The sequence below is a fragment of the Gastrolobium bilobum genome, unplaced genomic scaffold (assembly GCF_033153095.1).
Source record: "Gastrolobium bilobum isolate Gb01-03AN ecotype WA unplaced genomic scaffold, APGP_CSIRO_Gbil_v1 utg4030, whole genome shotgun sequence".
Classification (NCBI taxonomy): Eukaryota; Viridiplantae; Streptophyta; class Magnoliopsida; order Fabales; family Fabaceae; genus Gastrolobium; species Gastrolobium bilobum.
The window spans coordinates 57,917-81,420 of record NW_026898387.1 but is presented as its reverse complement, the minus strand read 5'-3'; the positions used below and the strand labels follow the sequence as shown (position 1 = coordinate 81,420).

Below are 23,504 nucleotides of genomic sequence, written 5' to 3'. Positions count from 1 at the left end.
ATACTCTTAAAAAGAATTAAATTCTTCAAAGGCCGAGGGCTTACTCACAAAATAGAAATAGGAACAAAACTTCTACCTTTCTTTTTCCAAACGTGAAAAATTTTCATTCATTTTTTTTAAATAAATTCTCTCGTCATATTGCAAAAACTTTTACATTTGAAAAAAAGGGAATACCCACCTTAGCACTAAAGTTTTTTTCCAAGTTTTGTGTGTCTACGATTTTAAATTTTTATTTCATTTGCAGTACCTAATGTAGATGTTTATTGCATTCGACTAATTAAGCGCCAGTTTCTTTCATAAATATTGCTCGTTTAATTTTATTTTTTCTCTTTGATGATATATAATATTAGAAATTTTTTTGTACATATGAAAATAGGGGAAGAATATTGTAAGAACTAATTAGTGTTACTACCAATCAATTTCACCATTAGATCGATTATGTTGATCTAAAGGTTATATTTATTTTCATCTTTATATGGTTATGATTCTCCATATTTAATATTTAATATTTATTTTCACCTTTGTATGGTTATGATTTTTCATATTTAATGCTTTCACATTAAATATAGGGAATCATAATCATACAAAGATGAAAATAAATATAACCGTTGGATCAACATAATCGATCAAACGGTGAAATTGATTGGTAGTAACATTGGTAGTAACACTAATTGTTTGTTACAATATCCTATCCCATGAAAATAACAACTAATGTGCTGATTTTTTAAATGATATTAATATCAAATAGGAAACACCCAAACAAATTTAACATAAAAATTGCTATACTTCCTATTTCTAGAAAAAAAAAAAACTTTAGTGCTTGGATACTCCCTTTTTTAAATGTGAAATTCTTTGTTATGTAGCTGATTTTATTTTATTTTTTGAAACATGGAAGAAAATTTTTCATATCGAAAAAAGGAAGTACTCATTTGGATACTCCAGTAGCACTAATTTTTTTTTTCGCGGGACACTGGTATGGTCTGAATATTGAATATGACAACGAAAATAAACTGATCACAAATCAATGATTAATTTGTCTCCATTAAAATTGGGAGATACAGACAACTGTTGAAAATTAAAATTAAAGGGTGGCGCTGAGAACGGCAAAAAAAATAAGTTGACACCCAAAGAAATTATCATCGCCACCAAGGCTGAGAAAGCTGCAATATGCACTAAAATCTAGTTCTGACAGTTGGGCTGCAGATGTCAACCAAGTTATATAATGATTTCATTATGATAGTAATGTACAAGAATGGAGGGTTGAATAAAGACTGTTCCGACAGAATAACGCTAATTTGCAACAAAAATGTCATTGGATATGAAAACAAAGGCATAAAGCAGAAGCAGAAGCATAATCAAAAGCCTGGGTTGAGCAGCAAAATAAAAATACTCACACCACACCATAAATGCGGAGGTTAATAACAAAATGCTTCTACAGAATCAGGAAGTATATGTAAGCAGAAATTTTGAACAGAGGCTTTTCTCAGTCAACGACTCTTCATTTCTCTTTTTACAGGTTATTAACTTAATAGCGAAAACTGACTAAAATAAACTAAATAGTGGCAATGCACTGAAGCACCACTGTGACAGTGAGAAACATGATACTATGCCTATAAATTTCTTTAACATATGAAAGAGAAATTAAAGCTAGATGTACCAAGAGTTACTATGCTTGTTCTTCCTTTCTAATAAGCTACACGGAAGGAAAAACATTGGAAAAAGCGAAAAGAAAAAAAGAACAAAAGAAAACTCAGTTTCCCCCCTTTGCCAATCAATCATATGAATCATATTACATCCGTATTCCCCCAGCTTTTATTGAGTTCGAGATCTTCTGTAACTAAAGGATGCCAGTGCACTGACCTACTCTTGATGATCATTCATCAATGGGTACGCTGTATTTATGAACAGTTCAGAAGAGGTAAAATCACAAATTAGAAGCTCTAATTCCATGGAGGTTGCTGATGTTTGTAGCTAAAAGGGTAGGATTCCCAACCACCATCTGGCTCCTTTCTTTTCCCACCAACCCCAGAACTTGAGGGCTGTTGCATGGTTCTTACATGCTCCTCCATAGCCCTCCCCTGAACAGGAAAGAAAAATTGCCTAGCTGCCAATGCGTCTCTATTCCCACCCTCAACCATGAAGCCAGAGTTTAGGTCTAAGTTAGGACGTGAAGGTGGTCCAAACCCATTTAAACCGGGTTGTGTACCAGTCATGCTCATTATGATGGGTGGCTGAGAATAAGATGAAAGGACAGTTGATGAATATCCACCTACTTGAGGGACAACTGGAGCCCCTCTTGTGTCCACCATGTATGGAATTGTGCCACCTGACCCGTACATGGCTGATGGAAAAGGGGGTGCTGATGCTGATGCCGATGCCAATCCATTATACCCAAAAACAGCTGGATGATTGTAGGATACTGTGGGGGCTATCCCTAAAAAGCCACCTGGTCTTGACATTGTAAGATCTATTGCAGGTTCAATAGCCTTGCCATTTGGCAAGGAAAAAGTTTGAGTAACATATTCTCTTTTACCAACTTCTACCTTGGCACCCAAAATAGAGATAACAGGAGCATCAGATGATTTAGAACGCCCAGATGCATTGATAGTATGAGAAGACTTACCGGGCCCCTGGTCAACTACATCAGTTTGAAAGCATGGCCTGTTATTCAAATCAATGTTTCTAACCGAAGGCTGCATTGATGATGATGACGATGCAGGTGATGGGCTCCAATAGCCATTTCTTCCAAGAAAGAGTTGCCCCTCCATCCTGTGATCTGAAGGTTGGGCATCACCATCATCACCAATGCTGTTCAAATCCAATTCAAGCCTGTTTGATCTTTTAGGACTGAGATCTACAGATGATTGCCCAGAAGGAAGGCCTGAAAATTCAGCAATTGGTTTTACCAATCCTTCTTCACCCTCAGCCACATTTAGATCTATATCAAGCCAATCCTGCTTCTGCTTGGAAGTATCGGAGTTCCCATCAACAGAAAGAATCTTTTCACTATCACAATTTTTACGAGGAGATGCACGTCGAAAGGCACTGGTGGCGGCCGATCCTTTCCACCCAAGTGTCCCCTCAAACTGCAAAGGGGCCCCAGGCAACCCAGGAGTTGGTGTAGGCCTTGAAGCAGAGACAACAGGTATTGGAGTAGACATTGTGTTTACAGAAATATCCATATCATCAGAACCAACTTCATTGAGATCAAAGGCACAGAGTTGTTTCTCTGAATTACTTCCTGAATCTTGAGCTGCGTCAGTCACTTGCAAGGACTCTGGGTCAGATCTGCATTCCAGCTCAGGCTCAATATTGTTTGAAATACTTGCTTGTCCCTCCTGAGAAGAGTGGCTTCGTATGGAGAAGACCTCCTTGGGTGGGACACGAGTGAGCTCATCCTCTTTTCTTACAGAATCGGGGCTGCCTGGTCGCCTGATTCCACCTTCTGAGATTTTCTCTGAAGAAGAACTACAGACATCTCTCTTAACTTCCTGAGCAACTTGTCGAGCAAGTTCTAAAGCATCCACAATGCCATCATCAAGTTCATTGTCAGAAACTTTCTTGTCAATTATGTTAGGACTTCTAGAATAGTTTCCAGGTTTACTAGAATCAGAACCATTTGATGTATCGTTGCCATCATTATAAACATGTCCCTTGTCTTCCTTTACTGCTCTGACATATTCTATTCCAGACGCAGACATCCCCAACACCTCAGTCTTTCCCAAGTTGCTGCCACTGACTGATGAATCCTGCATAGCATTAGAACAGTCATCATTGTTAACAGTTCTGATATCATCCAACCCGCTCCTATCAGACGCAGGTGTCCTCATACTACCAGAAGCAATTATTTTATGACCAACACCATCCTCATTGTTTTCAAGATTGCACTCTAAAGCTGGTTCTTTCATGGATTCCGGTACTTTTGCTTCACTAGCACCCATGGAAACAGGCTCAGGTTCTAGCTTAGTGGACACTGAACAGATCTCTGGTGGTCCTAATTTTTCTGGAGGGCCATTAACATTTTGCTCCTGCTTTTCCTTTTTGGCTGTGTCACTTAACTGCATCGCATCTGGTTGTCCTTCGAAACTTCCTTGATTTGGAACAGGAAAGTTACAGGTTCCAAACAAAGTGGTCTCACCTGTAGGTAATCCTTCATGTTCAGAAGCAACTTCTTGAGCAGAAGATGATACACTAGCAAGATGGTTTGGTGATCTCTGGTTGATATCTTCACATTCCACACTTATGGAAGACCGAAGCACATTGTCAGAACTCTGTATCAGTACGCCGGCAGACCTCTCTGGCAGTAAATTATCTGAGTTTCTCGAAAGAGATTCCCCCCTTCCAACAAGTCCTGATGCATGATCATCAATATAGCCAGTTCCATTCAAATCAGATGGCTGGCCTTCCTCCCTGACAATCTTGTCACTTGCATTGTTGACTTTAGCAAGCTCCGCATCATGAGGTTCAGCATCACTGTTTCCACCTCCTTTCCAGCTATCAAATAGTACTCTTGCTCTATCCTGAACCCTGGAGCTATGATGGTCAAGAAGATTATTTACGGTGATGTGAATTCCTGATGAAATTGACTTCTCACTGTCTAGATGCAGCTTTTCAACTGCCCGTAACATTGCAGTGATTGATTCTTCAATAAAGCTGTCGTTTGGGTCAACCCCGAAATTTTGAGCGTCATTTAACCATCTATTAATGAACCAAAGTCCATCTAATTGAATAAAAAGATCAAGACAATCTTTATTCTCTGTAGCAGCAATAGTGCCTGCAACAGCAGCCCATTGCCTTGTTGCATCACTAGCATTTTTAACCACACAATCTTTCTCCTTCTGCATTACAGACACTAGCTCCTGCACCCGAGAAGGGGCTGTGAGCCCATCTTTCATCTCAGCCAAGGTAAAAAAATCTTCAAGAGTCATATTGCTTCACATAATCTTTCTCAGAGCATCAAGGTCATCCTTTTGGCATGCCAGAACTTTCTCTACCATTAAGAATTTGAATAGGATTTCTGGAAAAATGTTCACAAACAAACTCTGCAAAAATGGTAAGAAAGGAAATGTTCATTTTGGTGATAATATTCTGATATTTACACACACATAAAGGTTAGTTGAGGAACTTACACATTCTTACCAAGAAAACAAAGCACACACAAATCAAAACCCAATTTTACAGCAACAATCAGGTAAAATAGCATTGAAAAATAATAAATGCACCTAACTTTTCAGTCCTAAAGCCTTTTTTTGCAAATGGCCAACTACAGATAGCATGTCTGATAGATTTAGACCACCATAAAAAAAAAAGACAGTTTTGCAGAACATAGGATGTATCATACTTAATGGTTTTATATAAGACCCTTAATTAAAGTCACCACTGGAATATCATAAAAATAAAAATATATAGAAAATCAAGACATGAACATTCAAATTGAAGAATAATAGCCAACAGCAGTTGGCACAACTGATAAGGGTGAGCAGTGTCAACTAAGTTGGTCGGGGATCGAATCCAGCCAGGGTCTGTTGTTGGTGGGTTATTTGTAAGCAACTCTATAAGCCCTAATCGGGGTTGAAGATTCCGAATGATAGGAACCAAGTATTCTATTTCAGAGAAACAGAAAGATAAACCCCAATTACAAAGATGAAAACCACTCAAAACAAGAAAGAGAAAGAAAGAATACTGTAGAGCTTCAAGCTTCTGCCAGCCTCCCTGTCCAAGGGCCCCAAAACTCACTCAATGACCAGATGTGTTCTCTTCTACCTTTCCCTTTCATTTATCATTGCTTCTAACCGTTTACCCTTCCTTCCCACCATCCTTGCTACGTACTCAAGGTTGTTACAACCCAAATTCCTTTTCTGCCCCTTATTCATAATTCCCACGTGGTCTAGGAGATATCTAACACAGAACCACAAAATTAGATAATAAAAGAAGGTTCCAGTTTCTAGTTCCAATAAATGATTCATTCCCTCTATCATGCATAAAACACCATACAAATCCCAGCCTTTTGAACCATCATATGCCTACACCATTATGCTTTCTTTGTCATGAATAAAAAAGACAATAACTCAGTTTTTATTTATCATTTAACGCATAGTTATCAAATGCGGATTGCGGCATGTCGCGGCCAACCCCGAAAAACGCTATAACGTTATAGCGGGTTGCGGCTGCAGAAATAGCGGAATAGATATATGACAGAAATAATGACAAAAATAAACATTTTTAAAGGAAGAGATACCAGAAGTGACAGAGAGAGACGCGGATAGACTAAAAAACCCTTAAATTTTATCTGTTACACATTTAAATTTAGGACAAAATTGACATTTTGCTACCGGCCGCTAACTGCTATCGACAACTATGCCTATACCCCTAATTAAGGCCCTTTTACAATCCCAGTCCTAACAGGCTGGCCAGTGGTCAGACAGCAAACTCATAGTTATAACTAACAACTTATTCATGAATCTCATGTCACTGACTCACACTATAAAGGACTGCCATAATCACTATAATTTTTTATTTTCTCAAGATAGAATGCAAGTAACATTTTCCAATATAAGCACGAACTTGATAGGCACCGGTTTATGCTAGAACAAACTGTCAGCTGCAACACACCAGAGTACACACTAAAAGAAATGTAACACAACTTGCCAAAAGTGGAAATCTCAAGCAAAGCCAACGCAAAACTTTTTTTCTTTTAAAAAAATGACAATTCACAGCACACCCATTGCTTCCTAAATTAATAGATAACATCAACTTTGGGATTATTATTTTAGTGAATCATAAAACATGAAGTGCACTATATTCCAAATTTTATAACAAAAACTTTAAATTAGCTCCTCAAACTAATTTTTTTCTTATTTTTCTCCTAGGCCCCCTAGGATTAATCCCCTAACTCTGCTCCTGCATTCTGAGAACAATTTTTAGACTCTGTTGCCAGGTTGAGTATACATTCTGAGAAATATTTTAAACAGATCAAGCATGCCTATCAGCTATCACTTACAACTACAGACAGATAAAGGCATTGAATAAATTAAGTCCTATTTTGAGGATTGGGAAATTAATAAAAGCTAAATAAGATTACCAGTTACTTCGATGCTGGTAGGAAGTTACAACTATCACAAAAAACCAAATTGTAACTTTCCAATCACGATCACTGAATAAATATTACTTCATCCCGGAAACGGCCAATTCAGAAATAAAATCAGAAACCAGCACACAAAATGTAAGTAAGTTAAATAAACAAAGCTTATATTAATGATTAAGAATAAATCCAGTCTGAAACCAGCGCGCATACAACCATACAAAAACAAAAACCAAACATGAATTCTTAATTTTCAACAATAGTAGTTTATTTAATTTATTTCTTAAGGCATAGGCACACCTACTAAAAATATCCAAAACCCTAAAATTGGACGCTTGACAGAAGACATGGTAAAACCCTAAAATACTAAAATGTCACAGTTACCTCGCCTGAGCTGAGTTGTATCAAAATGGAAAAGAGGAATCAAAATTTAATAACGCAATTTATCACAATTAAAACACAAACACATTTTACCAAAAAAAAAAAAAAAAAGGAATTAAGAGTAAGAGCAAGAAAAGAATTGAGAACGAGAAGGGGAACGAAAGAGAAAGTATATAATGGCAAGAGAGGGGTTAACCTGGCTCAGTGAAACAGAAACCCTAGCTATGGCTAAGCTTCGAAGGATTAGCTTTCCTAAATTCTAGAATGTTGTGTTTTCGGAGTATGAATATGAAGCTTGGTTTTGTTGTGGCTACGGTCTCGGTTTGTAAAAGGTCCTCCTCGTCCTCGTCTTTTGCTTCCTTTTGTTTTGTGGAAACTAAAACCAAAGGCTATGTTTTCATGTTGAACGCAAAACGTAGAAGAGAAGAGAAGAGAAGAGCAACGTTTTCCTTTTCCTTTTCCTTGTTTGGTTTTTGTTTTGCAGATTTCTGAATTTTCTTTTCTGGTCGACTATAGTTTGTAGGTTGGGCATCAACACGTGCGACGCCAGAGGTTGTTCCGAGTTAATGGGGCCACCCCCCACCACACCATAACATACAATACAGATACAGTGGACTCTTCAATTTCAATCGGTTATTCCCACGCCCACTCCAAAATCCGATCTATGCCCGCCTAATCTCCTTAAACCCGATCCGGATAAACTTTGAACTTCGCTTTGTTCAGGCCCATAAGCCCAATCACCCAAGAATAAGTTTTTTACAAGGCTTATTTGTTTCAATATCTTTTTGATTATAAATGAAGCTTATTACAAGACTTTTATCCTATAATAGTTTGGAGAGAAAAATGATTTTACTTTTTAAAAGGATATAGAGTTGTGTTATTTTAAGTTAGAAAAAGATACAAATTAATATTTTTTATTTAAAATGTAAATTAAAAAAAATTCACTCATTTTCTCTTTCCCATAATTTTTATTGTTTGTGTCTTTTGCTTACTTAAAATTGTATAATTCTATATTCTTTAAAAAGACAAACATTAAATCCTAGTTTTGAAAGATGATTTTTTTTATAGTCCAAAATGTTAATGGGACCCACTAATTTGTTTTTGAATGTGAGTCTCTTTAGAATTACAATTTTTAAGAATCAAACCTACTATCGTTTGAGCTGGTCAAATTTTAAAGTCTAAATATATTCTCACTAGATCAATAACTCTGGGTAAGATGAATTATTTATCTTTTCTTTAATTTCAGATGCTAAATGAGATTATTTTACTTGATTCGAATTATAAGGAATGAAAAATGAGTACAAAAAACGTATGAGCAAGTTATAATTCGAGTTATAGAGCAATAGTTAAAGCTAAAGCTAAAACTTTTCTTGAATAGAGCAATCACATGTAAAAGTTATAGAGCACACAATAAACCTATTTACCAAATAGTTAAAGCTTTAAGCTAACCCCTAAGGGTAGCTCTTGGCAGCTGAGCTCCCAAGGGATTGCTTGGTGCAGGGATCAAACCCTGCCTCAAGCAGTTTCTTGGAAAATCTTTGGGGGTCAGAGGATAAATCAAAAAATCTTCGATTGGGGGATTAGTCTCGTCCTTTCTCCGATTGCGAAACTTAGTGCACTTACTGTTACAATGAGGGGCTAGCCCAAACGGGCTGTACCCTGAGGGCATGGTGCCCGGAGAAGGTTGAATGGGGATACCTCCTGGCAATGTACCAAAAAAAAAAAAAAAAAGCTTTAAGCTGGGATCAAAACTCATACATTAAGAGTCCTTTTACTTATTTTCCATTGTTTACAATTTTATTCAACAATGAATCGTAGGTAGTGAAATCGAAGTTAAATACGCGAATTATTAAAATATTCTAAGGGAAAGTGAGAGAAAAAACCTTATATGCGACGACGCGGTTCTTCTTTTTCCATAACCGAATGCGCTTCCTTCTGTTCTTGCTATATTGGTTTCCCTCAGGTTTACTTTAGCCAATTTATAACCTAATCATATGAATATTCATATTTCAGTCAAATCTTAATTGAAAGATTCTAATCATTTTAATTGATATTCATTAATTTTGTACTAAATTACCACAATTAAATTATACATTTGAGATTTACTTATTCCCTAAAATCTCATTCATTAATAACATTTATAATTACAGCAAATTAATATCAAAATTTTCAAATATTTAACGATAAGTTTCATTATTTATTGAGCTTGTTTGATCAAATTTCCCTTCTTTTAAAATAAAATTACAAACCTATATCGCCTTCCAAATTCAAATTATATATCAATCTGTAACAATTAATTAAAGTTGATCGAATAGGCCCAACTTAAAGTCCAACTTTACATATTGCATGACTTCTTTCACTGTCTGATATTTACTTGAGAGAATAATAATAATAATTTAACTAATGATTTTTTTCTCTGATTGTCAAAAAAAATTAATCCACATGATTTTTTTTTCTTTTTGCAAATAAGGAAATAAAAAAATAAATAATCATATTATTCTTCGAATTTGCAAAATTTTAAAATATAATTTTCATTTATATGGTCATATCTACAAAATATAAAATGGTCAATTTATTATTGATAACGATAATTTAAATATTGATTTTTTCCTATTTATCCAAAATTTTCAATTCACTCGATTTTTTTGACTAAAAAGTAAAGAATTATCACCGTATTTGGCAAGCTAAATCCCTACAAATCAACATGGTGATATTTCTTCCTTATTTGCCAAAAAAATCGAGTGAATTGAATTTTTTGGACGAATAGGAAAAAAATTAATAGTGAAATTATTATTTTTTAATTCGCATGGATTCTAAAATATTATTGTATAAATGCGAATCATATTTTAAACCCAACAAATTCAAAAAATAATAAATGATTATTGATTTTTTTTTTTGTTTCTTTATTTGCATAGGAAAAAAGATTTGAGGTTAAATTTTTTAACTAAAAAGGAAAAAATAGTAAAAATGTCATTATTAAATTATTAATAACAAATTTGAGGTTTATGAATTTTCAGGATTTGAAAAGATTGCATTATGATTTTAAATATTATTTGATTTGATAATAATTTCCAATTTGATAGCAAATTCCAATTTAATATTAATTTGGTTAATTTAATACCATCTAACCGAATAAATGTTGGGTAGCAAATAGAGTCACACCATGCGTAAAGTTTGATTTTAAGGTAAGGCTCACCTAGTCAACTTTGATCAAATAGAAGTAAATTGATATACAATTTATGAAATGGGGTAGACTGGTCAAAAAATTTAAAAAGAAAGGTAATTTGGTTAATTAACCTCATTTATGCATTATTAGAACTAATCTCTTCTTAATATTCAATTTAAACTAATTAGTTAAATTAACATAATTAGAATCCACGTATCATTTATATCTGAAATTAAAATCAATGGTACATTAAAAATTACATGTTTATAATTTTTTTTTGCAAATATATGTAGGCTTCAAATATATCATTACTCGATAAAACAAGTTAAATTATACTCAGGACATGATATCTTCCGTCTATTATCCTAAAGAGTGTGATATTAGGACATATCTATCTCTTCAATTTTTGGCAATGATACTCATCAGCGAAAAAAACGCATAATAATCAATGAGTACTGATATATTACACAAGGATTTCACAAAAATCACCAAATTTTATATAATACACCCAGTTTACCTTTATTTTGTTTTAGCTTTAGACTGACGTTTCCAAAAGACAAAATCCCATCCTGTATCCCCGCATCTTTTTCTTAACCTGTTTTTTTCCCATCAAAACGACTAAGTTTTAAGATATTTTCCTTAAAACAAATTTGCACGACTCGTATGGTTTTCTGTGAACCCAACGAATCACTAACATCAAACTAGACCGAATCAAATCAGATCACACTAGTTATTGTACTAACCAATCTATTGTACAACAGGTGAAACTGGATCGGGCTGGTCTTCAGCGGCCTACGGCTCGACCTACATCAGGCTAGACCTGACCTAGTATATTTTGTATAATAAACCGGGCTCGGGCCTTAAAAAAGCCTAGGCTCATTTTCAAAGGGTTGGGCCTATAAGCCTACAGGCCGGCCTATATTGTACAATTTATTTTAAATAAAATAAAGTAAGTATGCCTTGAAAAAAAAAAAAAGATATAAATTTAATCAATTGCAATTATTTATAACTTAATCATATTCGATTATATTTTGATAAAAATCTTATTTTATTTTTTATATAAGAGGAACCAACATCTCAACATGTTAGATTGTGTATATGAATATATTAAAAGATCTTTGGCAGAGGTTATACTTACTACAAGCATCATGATGTATTTGTTGGATTCATGTAGTTCTTTTAATTTACATAGTATGGATTTGTTTGTTGGATCTGATGAAATATATGTTATTTAATTTGAGCATTTTGCTTTTGAAAATGACTTAAATGAATATTGTATTAGTTTTGTTATGATTCATGATTCTGTTTGGACATTGAAACTATGATTTTTGGTGTAGCAACAGAATTTGAGTACTTTGTAAAGTTGATTCATGGTTCTGCTTGGAAGTTAAAAATTAACGGGCTAACAGGCTAAGCCAGGCCATTTGTTTTTTTCATAAACGGACCAAACCAGGTTAACAGTTAGACTCATACTAGGCTTGAGCAGGGCCAAATTGAAATTTTTTGACGTAGGCTTAGGCTTTTCGGAGCAAAGCTCGGCTCAGCCCAACTCACTTTCACCCCTGTACAACAGCGAATTGGTTACCTAACTAATTTGCAGGTTTACTAGTTCAATTCACTACTAGTCTAATCCGGACTTAAACAACACCAATTTTTAGTTTTTCACGAACCATCAACTCTTTCAGAATTTCACGTCATCTTGCTATGGGTGCTATTTATAAGGTTTTAGCATGGAGTTTATTAAAAATAAGGGAGGAGGGGGGGAATGAATTGGTTATTATACATACGATGACTATATCATGAAATTAAAATGCATATAATTAATAAAAAAAAAACTCAAAACCAAGAGAAAAAAGGGGAGGAAAAAGATAAACTTCAAGAAGCGAACGAGAGTAAAGGCAGAAGCATGAGCAATCACCGATACTATATTTCAACTTGCAACTGATATGAACGGGAAAGTATGAGATTTCCCGTATCTAGTTGGAGGTATATGGGCTTTACACTTCTCCTATTGCAGGAGAAGTGGTGACATTCCAATAGATAGAAAAATGATAGGGTAAAAAAAAAAAAAGATGCAGGACATGGAAATCAAGTGTCTGCAACACTCCTACAAGAAGATATACATATACACAGATTATACAGTTTCTACTGTGCAACAGAAAAATAACAACTACTCACAAACAACTTGTTAATAGTAATTAACGAAATCTGCTAACTGTAAGGCAGAAGATACATTCCAAAATAGTAAGCGGGACCAGATTTCAGTCCCTTGCCCCAGCCCCCAAGCACATTTAAAAAAACAAAAGGGTTCAGTGTTTACGCTAGACATGAAGATTGCTTTTTTTCCCTTGCAGCAAGCGGAGCAGAGAGATGCTTCCATTTGATCTTTTAGGATCGTGTGCAGCTAACTTCCTTGTGCTCCTATTCCCCTGCTGCAAACCAGATAAATGTTAATACTTAAATCATATGTGTTTATTTCTAATTCACTAAACCTGAGATTTAACATAATAGTGTTATAACAAAACAAGCGAGAGTACATGGTTAATGAAGTGTATAAAGATTTGTGATTTGAGCAGTAAAGTTTAATACGAAAGTGCATAGATCCAAATCTAAATATTATACAGTACCTTTGATTTCTCGGTCTCGTCAAAAAGATCAAAGGTACTCAAATCCCTTGATAAAATGGATGATGAAGGCATAAGTGTCCTGATTTCATCAGCACAGAAAAATTGTAACCAATAAATTTTGAAGGAAAAACTATATACGGACAAAGTTAAACACCACTTCGTTACTCTTCTACCATAAATGTGCCACGGACCTTTTTGGCCTGGGAGGTTTGCAGAAGTTATTGCCTCCTATCTCACCCCGTGGATCACCCACAAGGTCATGTGTTTTAGTAGATGAAACATCTTCGCTGGACGAAGGATCCAAAAGGTCATCTTTTGTTAATGACAAAGAAACCAACAATTCCTGAAAAGTGGATTAATCAAGAGAAAGAGGAAAGCAGAAACAGATTTCCTGTAAGCTTTTTATGGCAAGTTAATATGAAAATTGATTATTTTATGGAGCACTGCGCAGACAGGTAGAAAACCATTTGTGCAATCCTATGATGACTATTTTAATCAATTTTTAGTTACATGGCAGAAGACTCTATTGAAACCTATATAGGGAATTGGGAAAGAGGTGTGGCGGAATTCGACCTACCCCACCTTGAAGACTACAACACAACTTCCCCCCCTGGGTACGCATCTTCTCTCCTTAAAATTTCACAATATCTATTAGTTGAATCAATCAGTGTAAAAATCCCTTACGAATAACTGATCATGTTTCACAATTAAAAAACATCGAGTCTTTTTCATTAGCCCAGGCCGACTCTGCAGTGTCTTTTGATTTTTCTTGACTTTTGCTCAATAAGTCAAGTTTAAAACCATAATTGGATGAACAGTTGCAACATCAATATTTACGATTTTTTCCTTTTTCACTCCCTTATCACCATAGAGAGATTCCAGATAAAATATCACCTTATGAGAAAACCTTAATGAACAATTTAAGCTTTTAGAACGCATGTGGTTGTCAACTGGAAAATTTATGACCAACTAATTGAAAAGGTGGGAGGCTTTTAACATGGTAAATTTATGACCAACTGTCAACTGGAAAATTTATGACCAACTAATTGAAAAGGTGGGAGGCTTTTAACATGGTAAATTTATGACCAACTGATTAGGTGTTCAATCCTTATTCACCCCATTCTTCTTAATAAAAGTTGAATGTAAACAAAGGCAAAGATAGGCTCCAACCCTAAAGATTTTTGGACGGTCATTTGCATTACATAATGCACTATCTTTTAATTTTAAACTATCCCAAAATACCTTGAGAATATCAATTCAAAAGAAGCAACAAACAGCATGTAACTCACACTTGGTATCTTGCTCACAGCTTCAACCTCCAAAGCATTATGACGCCCTGATTTTGCCGAGAAGGATGAAACTTCCCTATATTATTACACCGAGCAGGAATTAAGGAACAAGGATATTACTTCAAGCAGGAATCACACACGGAAGATCATGAGTCACAAAACTAACCTATCTGACTTTTCAGAATCTAGCAGTAAACAGGAAGTAGCAAGCATAAGCTCTTCATCTGACTGATCAAGTCTAGGCTCAGATGATGACAGTGCGTGAAATGTTTCCTGGAAGCAATGGATAACCAAATAAAATACATCACAGTGCTGCAATCTGAAGCTCTTATATACTTCGGAGAAAGAACTAGTGGGTGAACCTTTTTTATGAAAACAGAAACATAAAGCACAGTCATGTGTCTAGTTTGTTTTAATCTATTGAAGCCTAAATTTAACTGCTAACACCCGGAAACCAGCAATAACAATATGTCGGTTAAGAAACAGGATCATCAATAGGTTCAAGCTAACTTAGTTCGCCACTAGTTGAATTAATTTCATGTCAACCTAACATGCTCAACTAAATGCACGCGCTCATTGCCTCGTCCTCAAGCTGAGTTCATTATTGAGCTACTAAGATCTGAAGTCAACTAAGGTTCAATCTCTTCTTGAAGTACCAAGTAGTAAAGCTCAAGCAAATTGACTAATGTACACTTTAATATAAGGAAAGTCAACTCACCCTTGGTATCTTGCTCACAGCATCAACCTCCAAAACATTATGATGCCCTGATTTTGCTAAGGAGGCAGAAACTTCCCTGTATTATTACACCAAGCAACAATTATGGAACAACCGTATTAGTTCAAAGCCAAGAAAAACAAGTACGAACCATACGCGGAAGATCATTAGTCATAAGATTGACCTATCTGATTTTTCAGAATATAACTGTGTGCAGGAAGAAACAAGCATAGGCTCTTCATCTGTCTGGTCAAGTCTAGGCTCAGACGATGACATTGGATGAATTGTTTCCTGGAAAGAATGGATAAACAAATAACATACATAACAATATTGCAATCTGAAGCTCTTATATACTTCGGAGAAATAACTAGTGGGTGAACCTTTCTTAGGAAGTGCACACACAAAACTCAGTTATGTCAGTTCACACATTAGATGGGATGCCTCTAGTAGTATAACTTAATCTATAGAAGCCTAAATTTACCTGCTGTCAAGAATTTAGACCCGAAAACCAGCAATAACTATATGTCAGAGGAAAGTAGGAGGTTAAGGAAACAGGTTAGTCAATCAATAGGGTCAAGCTAACTTAGCTTGCAACTAGTTAAATTAATTTCATGTGAACCTGACACGCTCATTCTCAAGCTCAGTTCATTATTGAACAAGCAAGATCTGGATTCAACTAAGGCTCAATATCTCCTTGAATGTACCAAAAAGAAAAGTTCAAGTAAATAGACTGATTACATATTAACAAAAGGAAGGTCAACTCACACTCGGTATCTTGCTCACAGCATCAACCTCTAAAACATTATGATGCCCTGATTTTGCCAAGGATATTGAAACTTCCCTATATTATTACACCGAGGAGGAATTAAGGAACAAGCATATTAGTTCAAAGCTAAGAAAGACAAGCAGGAACCACATGCGAAAGATCATTAATCACAAGGCTAACCTATCTGATTTTTCAGAATCTAACGACGCACAGGAAGTGCAAAGCACAGGCTCTTTATCTGGCTGGTCAAGTCTGGGCAATGATGACTCTGCACAAAATGTTTCCTGGGAAGAATGGATAACCAAATGACATTCATAATAATATTCCAATCTGAAGCTCACAAATATTTTGAAGAAAAAACTAGGGTCAACCTTATCTTATGAGATACAAACACAAACAGTTACATCAGTTCATACATTAGATGGGATGCCTCTAGAAGTGTAATTGTTTTATTTTAATCTATTGAAGCCTAAAATTTATCTACAAACAAGATATTAAACATGAAACCCAGCAACAACTATACAACAAAGGAAAGTAGGAGTTAGGGAATCGCGTTTGCCAATTACAAGGTACAAGCTAACTTAGCTCGCCACTAGTTGAATTAATTTCATGTCAACCTAACTTCCTCAACTATAAGCACACTCATTCTCAAGCTTGGTTTATTGTTGAACTAGAAGATCTGAACAAAATTAAGGCTCAAACTTGATCTCTCCTTGAATGAACCTACAAGTTCAAACACATTGACACATGCACTAACCTGACCGTAGTTAGCAAGGCATAATAACAAAGATTTACCGCATGTAGGAAAGTCAATAAACAACTAATTGCTACAGCTGACTGCCTTAATTTTCGTAATAGTCAGTGGATATTAAATACAGTGACCTTGCATCTCATATAGAAAGTCAGTTCATGATGACTACATTAAAGGTGAATGAGCATTTAAGTAGCATCAGCCAAAACCTCAATAATCTTCAAACAAGAAAGCAGGAACTAGGAATACAATAATCCTAAAGGTGAATGAGCATTGAAGTTGCATCAGCCAAAACCTCAATAAGCTTCAAACGAAAAACCAGGAATCTAGGAATGCAGTAGACAACCTCTTGCTCCCAATTATGTTGTTGAACAGGGCCCACTGATGAACAATCTTCAGGATCAGTTTTTACTTTTAGTCCTTTGCAACAAGTACAGCAGGCCTTAAACTCATTGAACTGTGTTTCCAGCTCCAGATACTTTTTCTTTTCATACCCAATGCTTTCTTTAAGACTTTGTATTTCTGTTTCTGCAACCTGATTATGTATAAAGTAATTTATTATGTGCAGATAGTTGGAATATCTACAGACACCACTGTCAGAGCACCCTTAATGAATGAGACAATTAACTACTTAAAACTAATGGTTAATTTCATAAAAATACTTTCTTTGGTTAATTTCAAAAAACATACTTTTCTTATTACCTTCAATTTGGAATTATATTGCTTCAAAACATTCCATAAAACTTTGGCGAAATTCCGCATAATAATATGGCTTCTCTCACTCTGGGCCTGGCTATCACACTCTGACTTGAAAGAGACATAACTACTTGCATCCAATTTGCCGACTGTTGAAGCATCTGTCACAAAATCAGAGTCAGGAAGATAGGTACTAGTCCAAGGGTCTGAGAATTTTTAAAGAATAATATAAGAATTGCCCAGTATTAGAATACAAAAATTAATCCACAATGGGACACCTCAATATTGAACATTGGGTACTCCATCTTGAAGGTCGAATGTGTAATTGGGATTTATGGGAAGAGGATAGGCTACCCCTTGTGGTGTAGCATAGCATCCAGTTGAAACAAAAAATAATGAAAGAAAAAACAGAATAGATAAATTCAACACATCTTTTAAATGTCTTGCACTACCTTCCTTAGAAGTGTTCCATTCTTCAACACACTTTTCATCATTCTGAAGACAAACAAAAAATTATATATATAATGGATTAACAAGTATACTCGAAAGAAGAAAAAATTTATTCAATTCCTTAAATCTAAAATTAAAATGGTTCCACAAATGGCATAAGCAAAATAATTTTCATCCAAAAAAAATATGAAGATGATGAACATTTTAAATTTGAAATTTGCAAAAGTAAAGCATGCACAAAGCATACAAGGTTACAAATATTGAATATTAACAACAGTCAAGATCTAGTCGATTAATTGATGAACCAATGGAGAAATCTCCAAAAAAGTTAATCATAATTAGTCATGGAGACACCATGTTATGAACTAATTCTAATTTAATTTCAGACAAACATGAGAGTATGGTGAACGCAAAGATTATTGTGTTCTCACTTTTATATAATCAAATTAAGACTCTAAATACATAATGGTAGTTTATTTTTTTTAAAACCAAGAAATATATTTCTCACTTTTCAGCAACGGCCTCCACCTTATATTCCCAAATCCGAACATTCTCATCTTCTCTTCTCTCACTTCCAAAATGAACAGCTGATTACCTTTCTTATTTCCACTACACTGGCATTCTTAATTTCCAGGTAACAATGTCCTTGTTATCTGTTTGGTATTACATAGTTGTGAATTGTATTTTTACTACCGTGAGTTTATAAAACCTTACCACCTGTTGCAAATAGAAAAATAACCTATGCTAAGAGAAGTCAAAAGCTAAGATGTTAATGTTAATGCCATCTTCTATATAAAAGAATGTTGATGCTATCTATTCATACACCGAGTCATATATTTATGCTTTGGCATATTTGCAGACTTGCAGTAGATAATGTGTACAATATATTCAAATGCAATCTTATGACTATCAAAACAATCTCTTTTAATTTTTTTAAGCAAGGAGAAAAACTAGGAAGTGAAAGAGAACCTGTGCAGTATGTTCTCTGACAAGTCTCGCTCTCTTTAAATGTTCTGAGAATGGTGATGGTTTTGCATAATCCATTATGGACGAAGCTTGGTGATGCCTTTTTTTGGAAATCATATTTGATGGTTCAACTTCATTATACCTAACAAAAACAGAGATATATAGAAACCAGTCTGGGGTAAATAAGATATTCAAGTGAGATTATGCGATGGAAATGAAGAATTTTACTTGATTTGCATGTAAGGAGAAGCTTGTCTGAGTAGGGTAGAAGTGTCAAGATAATCTTCGTCTCCTGACTTTGCAGTTAAAATCTAAGAAAACAGCCACAGCAACAACAACAACAAGAAGTTAACATAAGTAATTGCCAAGATTAATATATACGAAAATAAATTAAACTCAAGATTTTTATCGGAAAGGCATATGAATCTCATAAAAGAAAACCCCCATAAAGCATATAGTATGACTTTTTTTTTTGTTGATAAACTCATAGTATGACTTTAATCAGCTTGGAGAAAATGAAGTTTGAAAGTAATATCTACATACCAAGGTCATGCGCTTCTTGCCCTCCAAATAATCTCGCAGGTACCTAGTTAACTGCAGTAATGGTAGACAAAGTGAAATTTGTAACGCTTTCCCATTTCAAATTTGTTGTCTAAAAGAAATTTCTAAGCTGATATAGCAATTAACCATGTTAGCATAATAGCATCCATTTATTGATATGACATTAGCCATCAAGAAAGTGAGAGTAGCGAAGAGGAGAACTAGAATCCATCAAAAACCAATAAAATATTAAATTAATAAAAATATTACCATAGAGTTTTGGAAATGCTTCTGTAACGGCTTCTTGGGATTTTTTTGGTGCTCCAGTAATGACTGAAAGTATCAATAAACATTAAATAAACAAAACCATACACAAAATAAGAGGGAAGGTAAAGGCAAAAGAGAAAAAGATATTAAAAAATTCCCAAGTGATGGTAGCAGTATAAAAACTAAAAAAAGTACAGGCTACCAGAAGCGCAATGACTTGGGTTCATAATTTCAAGAATAGGCGACATACTCTTAAGCATAAGCCAAACACCATTAATGTGTTGTTGATAAAATTGCTTTCAAGCAATCTTGTCCCCTGCAACAGCGCAAAAGAAAAGTTGGGATGAAGATAAAAACAAAATATTTACAATAACAACCAAGCCATATCCCTCTTGGTGGGTCCACTGCATGGATCAGTCAGCCCCATTACAAAGTAGTCAATTTTGCATCTGAGATTCGAGAAATAATGACATCCAGGTTCAGAATTTTGTACACAATTCTCCTACAATTAAGAAAATTTACTTTGCAATTCGATGTTAAATTTTATCCAGACACCAAAGAATTTCCCTCTTTTAATTTGTAAAGGTTTATATTACATACACTTCATGAAACCTTTGTAGTATAAAAGATAAATATCAAGAAAATTTACTGATTTTAAGTACTAAGTTTTTTTTAGCTAAAAGAGATTAATATCTCTTTTGTACAAAAGACAGCGAAGAAGGTAAATGATTATGACATGACATTTAAGAGAGAACATTTTGATAATATCCTAAAGTTCAGAACAGCAACAAAATCAACCCTATTTGTTAATAAGAGTATTGCGGAAAAAAAGAATGAACCTGATTTCCTGTTCTTTTTTCTCTTTCAGCTCCAGCAAGGTCAATGATAGTCAAAACAGCACCATTTGACTTACGATTGACCACTCCTTCACATTTTTGGGGAACATCACGGATGTTAATGATGCACTGTGACCGGCTACAAGTACAAAGAAGAAATCAAAACTTAGTAATCATAAAACGTTTGGCCGTATATTCTTAGAGAAAGCTACTAACAAGTCACGATTGCTATAGGAAAAGGTGTAATTTCTCCTACAAAAGTTTAACTGGACTACCGACTACTTCTTGTAGATTTGTTCAAAATAAACCCTGAGCTGCCGTTCATGTTCAATTTTTTTCTTCTTTTCTCCCTTTTCTTTTCTTTCTATTTTTGAATGAAACCAGACTTCTATTATTAGCAAACCAACTACCATATATCATGCTATAACATGACAACGGATTACATTCTAAAGCATCTGTTAAAAACTGTCAGAGATATTTCCATCATGGCGCGTGCCTCCTACTCAGCTCATTACTAGAGATGTCCTCAAACAAAAGAACCCATTGCATAGTAAAAACAACCTCTCCCAATTATCCAAGTATTTTACGCTTTCCACTGGGAGAAACACCAAGGCAACGCTAAAGGCATTTTCTTTTGAGGGAAGGGAGAAACAGTCCTAAATTCCCATTTTACATCCTACCTAGACTGACTGTTGGTGTTTGTCATTGCAGTTGCACGTTTTACCACTGCTTGAGCTATCAAGGATTCTGCCTGTTCAGCATTAGGGATGTGAACCTGTTCAACAAATGCAAGAAATATAAAAAACATTATCACCAACCATATCATACACATCTGGGAAATACAACGATGTCACATCGAACAGATGTAGCTATAAACCTCTTTCAGGCCTTTTATGGTTGATTGTTGCATGCTTAGTTCACTGCCATCTGGTAATAAATCAAACACTTTCTCTGTTTTACCCCGTTCAGAATATATCTCAAATATCGATATGTAAAAGGATCTGCAAGTTGCATCACGAGGCAAAATTCACATTTCATTCAACTAAAATGTTAGAGAATAATATAAGGTACTAAAAAGGCTCTCACCCAATAGTTTAAGCTTTTGGGTTGAATTGGTTCTTTACATAATCAACATAAATGTTCAAGCAACAATTGCAAATGATTTTCCAAAGCTTGTCACTGTGCTGTCATGTTTGTGTTGACACTGAGAATAATTGAACTAATATTTTGTTTTCTAACGCTCAAAATGTTGTGTTTGGTTAACATAACATAACTAAACACAGTGCATACTATGTACTAACCTAACACTTAACACTTATGCAGCTTAAGCTTATATATTTATCTATCTACAAATGATTTGGAATGCACAAGAATACCTGGATGCCTGTTTACCATCTGACTCGGTCTCCTTAAAAATATGGCGGATGGCAAGAGGTACCATTCCAGGATCCCTTGGGCATCCAAACACGGTATGAGTCTTACCGGACCCACTAGGTCCCAGTGCAGCCAACATTCCACTTCTACCCTTAAGAAACTCCTCCACCATAGGTTTCACCATTCTATCATACACTTCAAACTAAAATTTCGATCACATTGTTAGAGAGGAAAACCGCCAATAAGGAAAAAGTAAGATATGTCATTATCATTACCTGAGATGAATCGGAAGGGAAAACATGAGAGAAACCTCCGTAAGTCTCTGATTTGATTCGCTTTGATTCTTGCAAACTTAAAGGGGTTGATAACGTCACTGACTGCGAATCATTAACCAATATGCACACACTCGAGCTCTTTTTCTTCGAAATTTTATCCCCTGCGGCTATGTTCTTTTTTGCGGGGTTCTGAGGCCACACACTCTTAGCTCTCGCCCGTGGAGCCTGATTGGGCGACGAGAGGGGACGGATTCTGAGAAAAACTTTTGTATTCTCGTTCTCCGGTTTTAGGAGAGACGTTAACGGAATTTCTGGTGGTTGTGCGCGCAATATGTCGTCATGTGGAAATGGCGGGATTTCACCCAAATCGAAGCTTTGTGGGGTCGTTTTGGAAGCGGTGCGGGCTTTCCGGTGAGGGTTCCGACGAACGGTCACGGTGTTAGGGCAAGGCGGTGGACTGAAGTTGATGTCCATCGTCGTCGCCGTTCGTTCTTTTCTCTCCGTCCGACGAATAATACGAAAGGGCGGAAAAACGAAGGTACTGTTCAGTGTTTAAATTGAAATTAACGTACACAAAGCAGAATAAAATGAGGGGAGTTCGGGGGTTCTTGTGTACCCCTTAGTCTCAGCCATTTGATTCCAATTGAAATTAACGGTTGAGATTCATTGCCTGTAACCTAGGACCATTTTGCAAATTCAGAAGCTGTTAACACGAACATGTAAAAAAAAGGGGGGGGGGGGGGGGGGGAAATATATATATTAATAACTTGCAATAGCCTGTAAAAATCCACGAGACCAGTAGACCACCTCCAAAAGATTGTTGCACAGTAAAATCGGAGAGAATTTACGGTGGACCTGGAACACCATTTTTTAGATAATCTTTTAGAGTAAATAAGAGGATAAAATAAAAAAGGAAAAAAATAACAAGGGTAAAAAGGCAAAAAAAAAATTAATGTTGTGAGAGGAAGCACCAAATCATGATGTGGTCCTGAAACATAATAAATATTTCCGTAAAATCCCCCTTTGAATAATTATCATTTTTCTTATTTAAAAATAATTAAAATCAAGTGTTTCGATGGGCTTTACCACTCTACTCGCAAATTTGAAATTTCAACGCCCTTGCTTTTCATTCCTTTCATATCTTCTGCTTTATGTTGCTTCTATGAGGAGAGGGGGTGACTGGTGGCTGGGTGGGATAAAATAAATAAATAAATAATATTGGAGGAGTATTTGATATTTTTTAATAAAATAAAAATGATTACTCCTTTCCTTTATTTATATGAAGAGGTAAAATTAGAGTATATATAAACAAATATAAATATAT

At 35.2% G+C, this 23,504-nt stretch overlaps 2 protein-coding genes across 2 annotated transcripts; both read right to left on the bottom strand.

Moving 5' to 3' along the window:
- Positions 1-1,445: 1,445 nt before the first annotated feature.
- Positions 1,446-7,932, bottom strand: LOC133315623 (uncharacterized). Its single transcript, XM_061517280.1, has 2 exons — positions 7,659-7,932; positions 1,446-5,042 (listed from the first exon to the last, which is right to left on the bottom strand). The coding sequence occupies exon 2, from the start codon at positions 4,926-4,928 to the stop codon at positions 1,941-1,943; it is 2,988 nt and encodes a 995-aa protein (XP_061373264.1). The 5' UTR covers positions 4,929-5,042; positions 7,659-7,932; the 3' UTR covers positions 1,446-1,940.
- Positions 7,933-12,738: 4,806 nt separating this feature from the next.
- LOC133315639 (kinesin-like protein KIN-6) lies at positions 12,739-22,654 on the bottom strand. Its single transcript, XM_061517305.1, has 22 exons — positions 22,181-22,654; positions 21,908-22,107; positions 21,409-21,532; positions 21,212-21,306; positions 20,535-20,670; positions 19,946-20,011; positions 19,699-19,761; positions 19,432-19,482; positions 19,117-19,199; positions 18,892-19,030; positions 17,925-17,967; positions 17,479-17,633; positions 17,072-17,311; positions 16,206-16,309; positions 16,025-16,100; positions 15,444-15,550; positions 15,263-15,338; positions 14,711-14,817; positions 14,545-14,620; positions 13,447-13,598; positions 13,256-13,334; positions 12,739-13,060 (listed from the first exon to the last, which is right to left on the bottom strand). Exons 1-22 carry the CDS (start codon positions 22,652-22,654, stop codon positions 12,950-12,952), a joined length of 2,757 nt encoding a protein of 918 aa, XP_061373289.1. The 3' UTR covers positions 12,739-12,949.
- Positions 22,655-23,504: the final 850 nt, after the last annotated feature.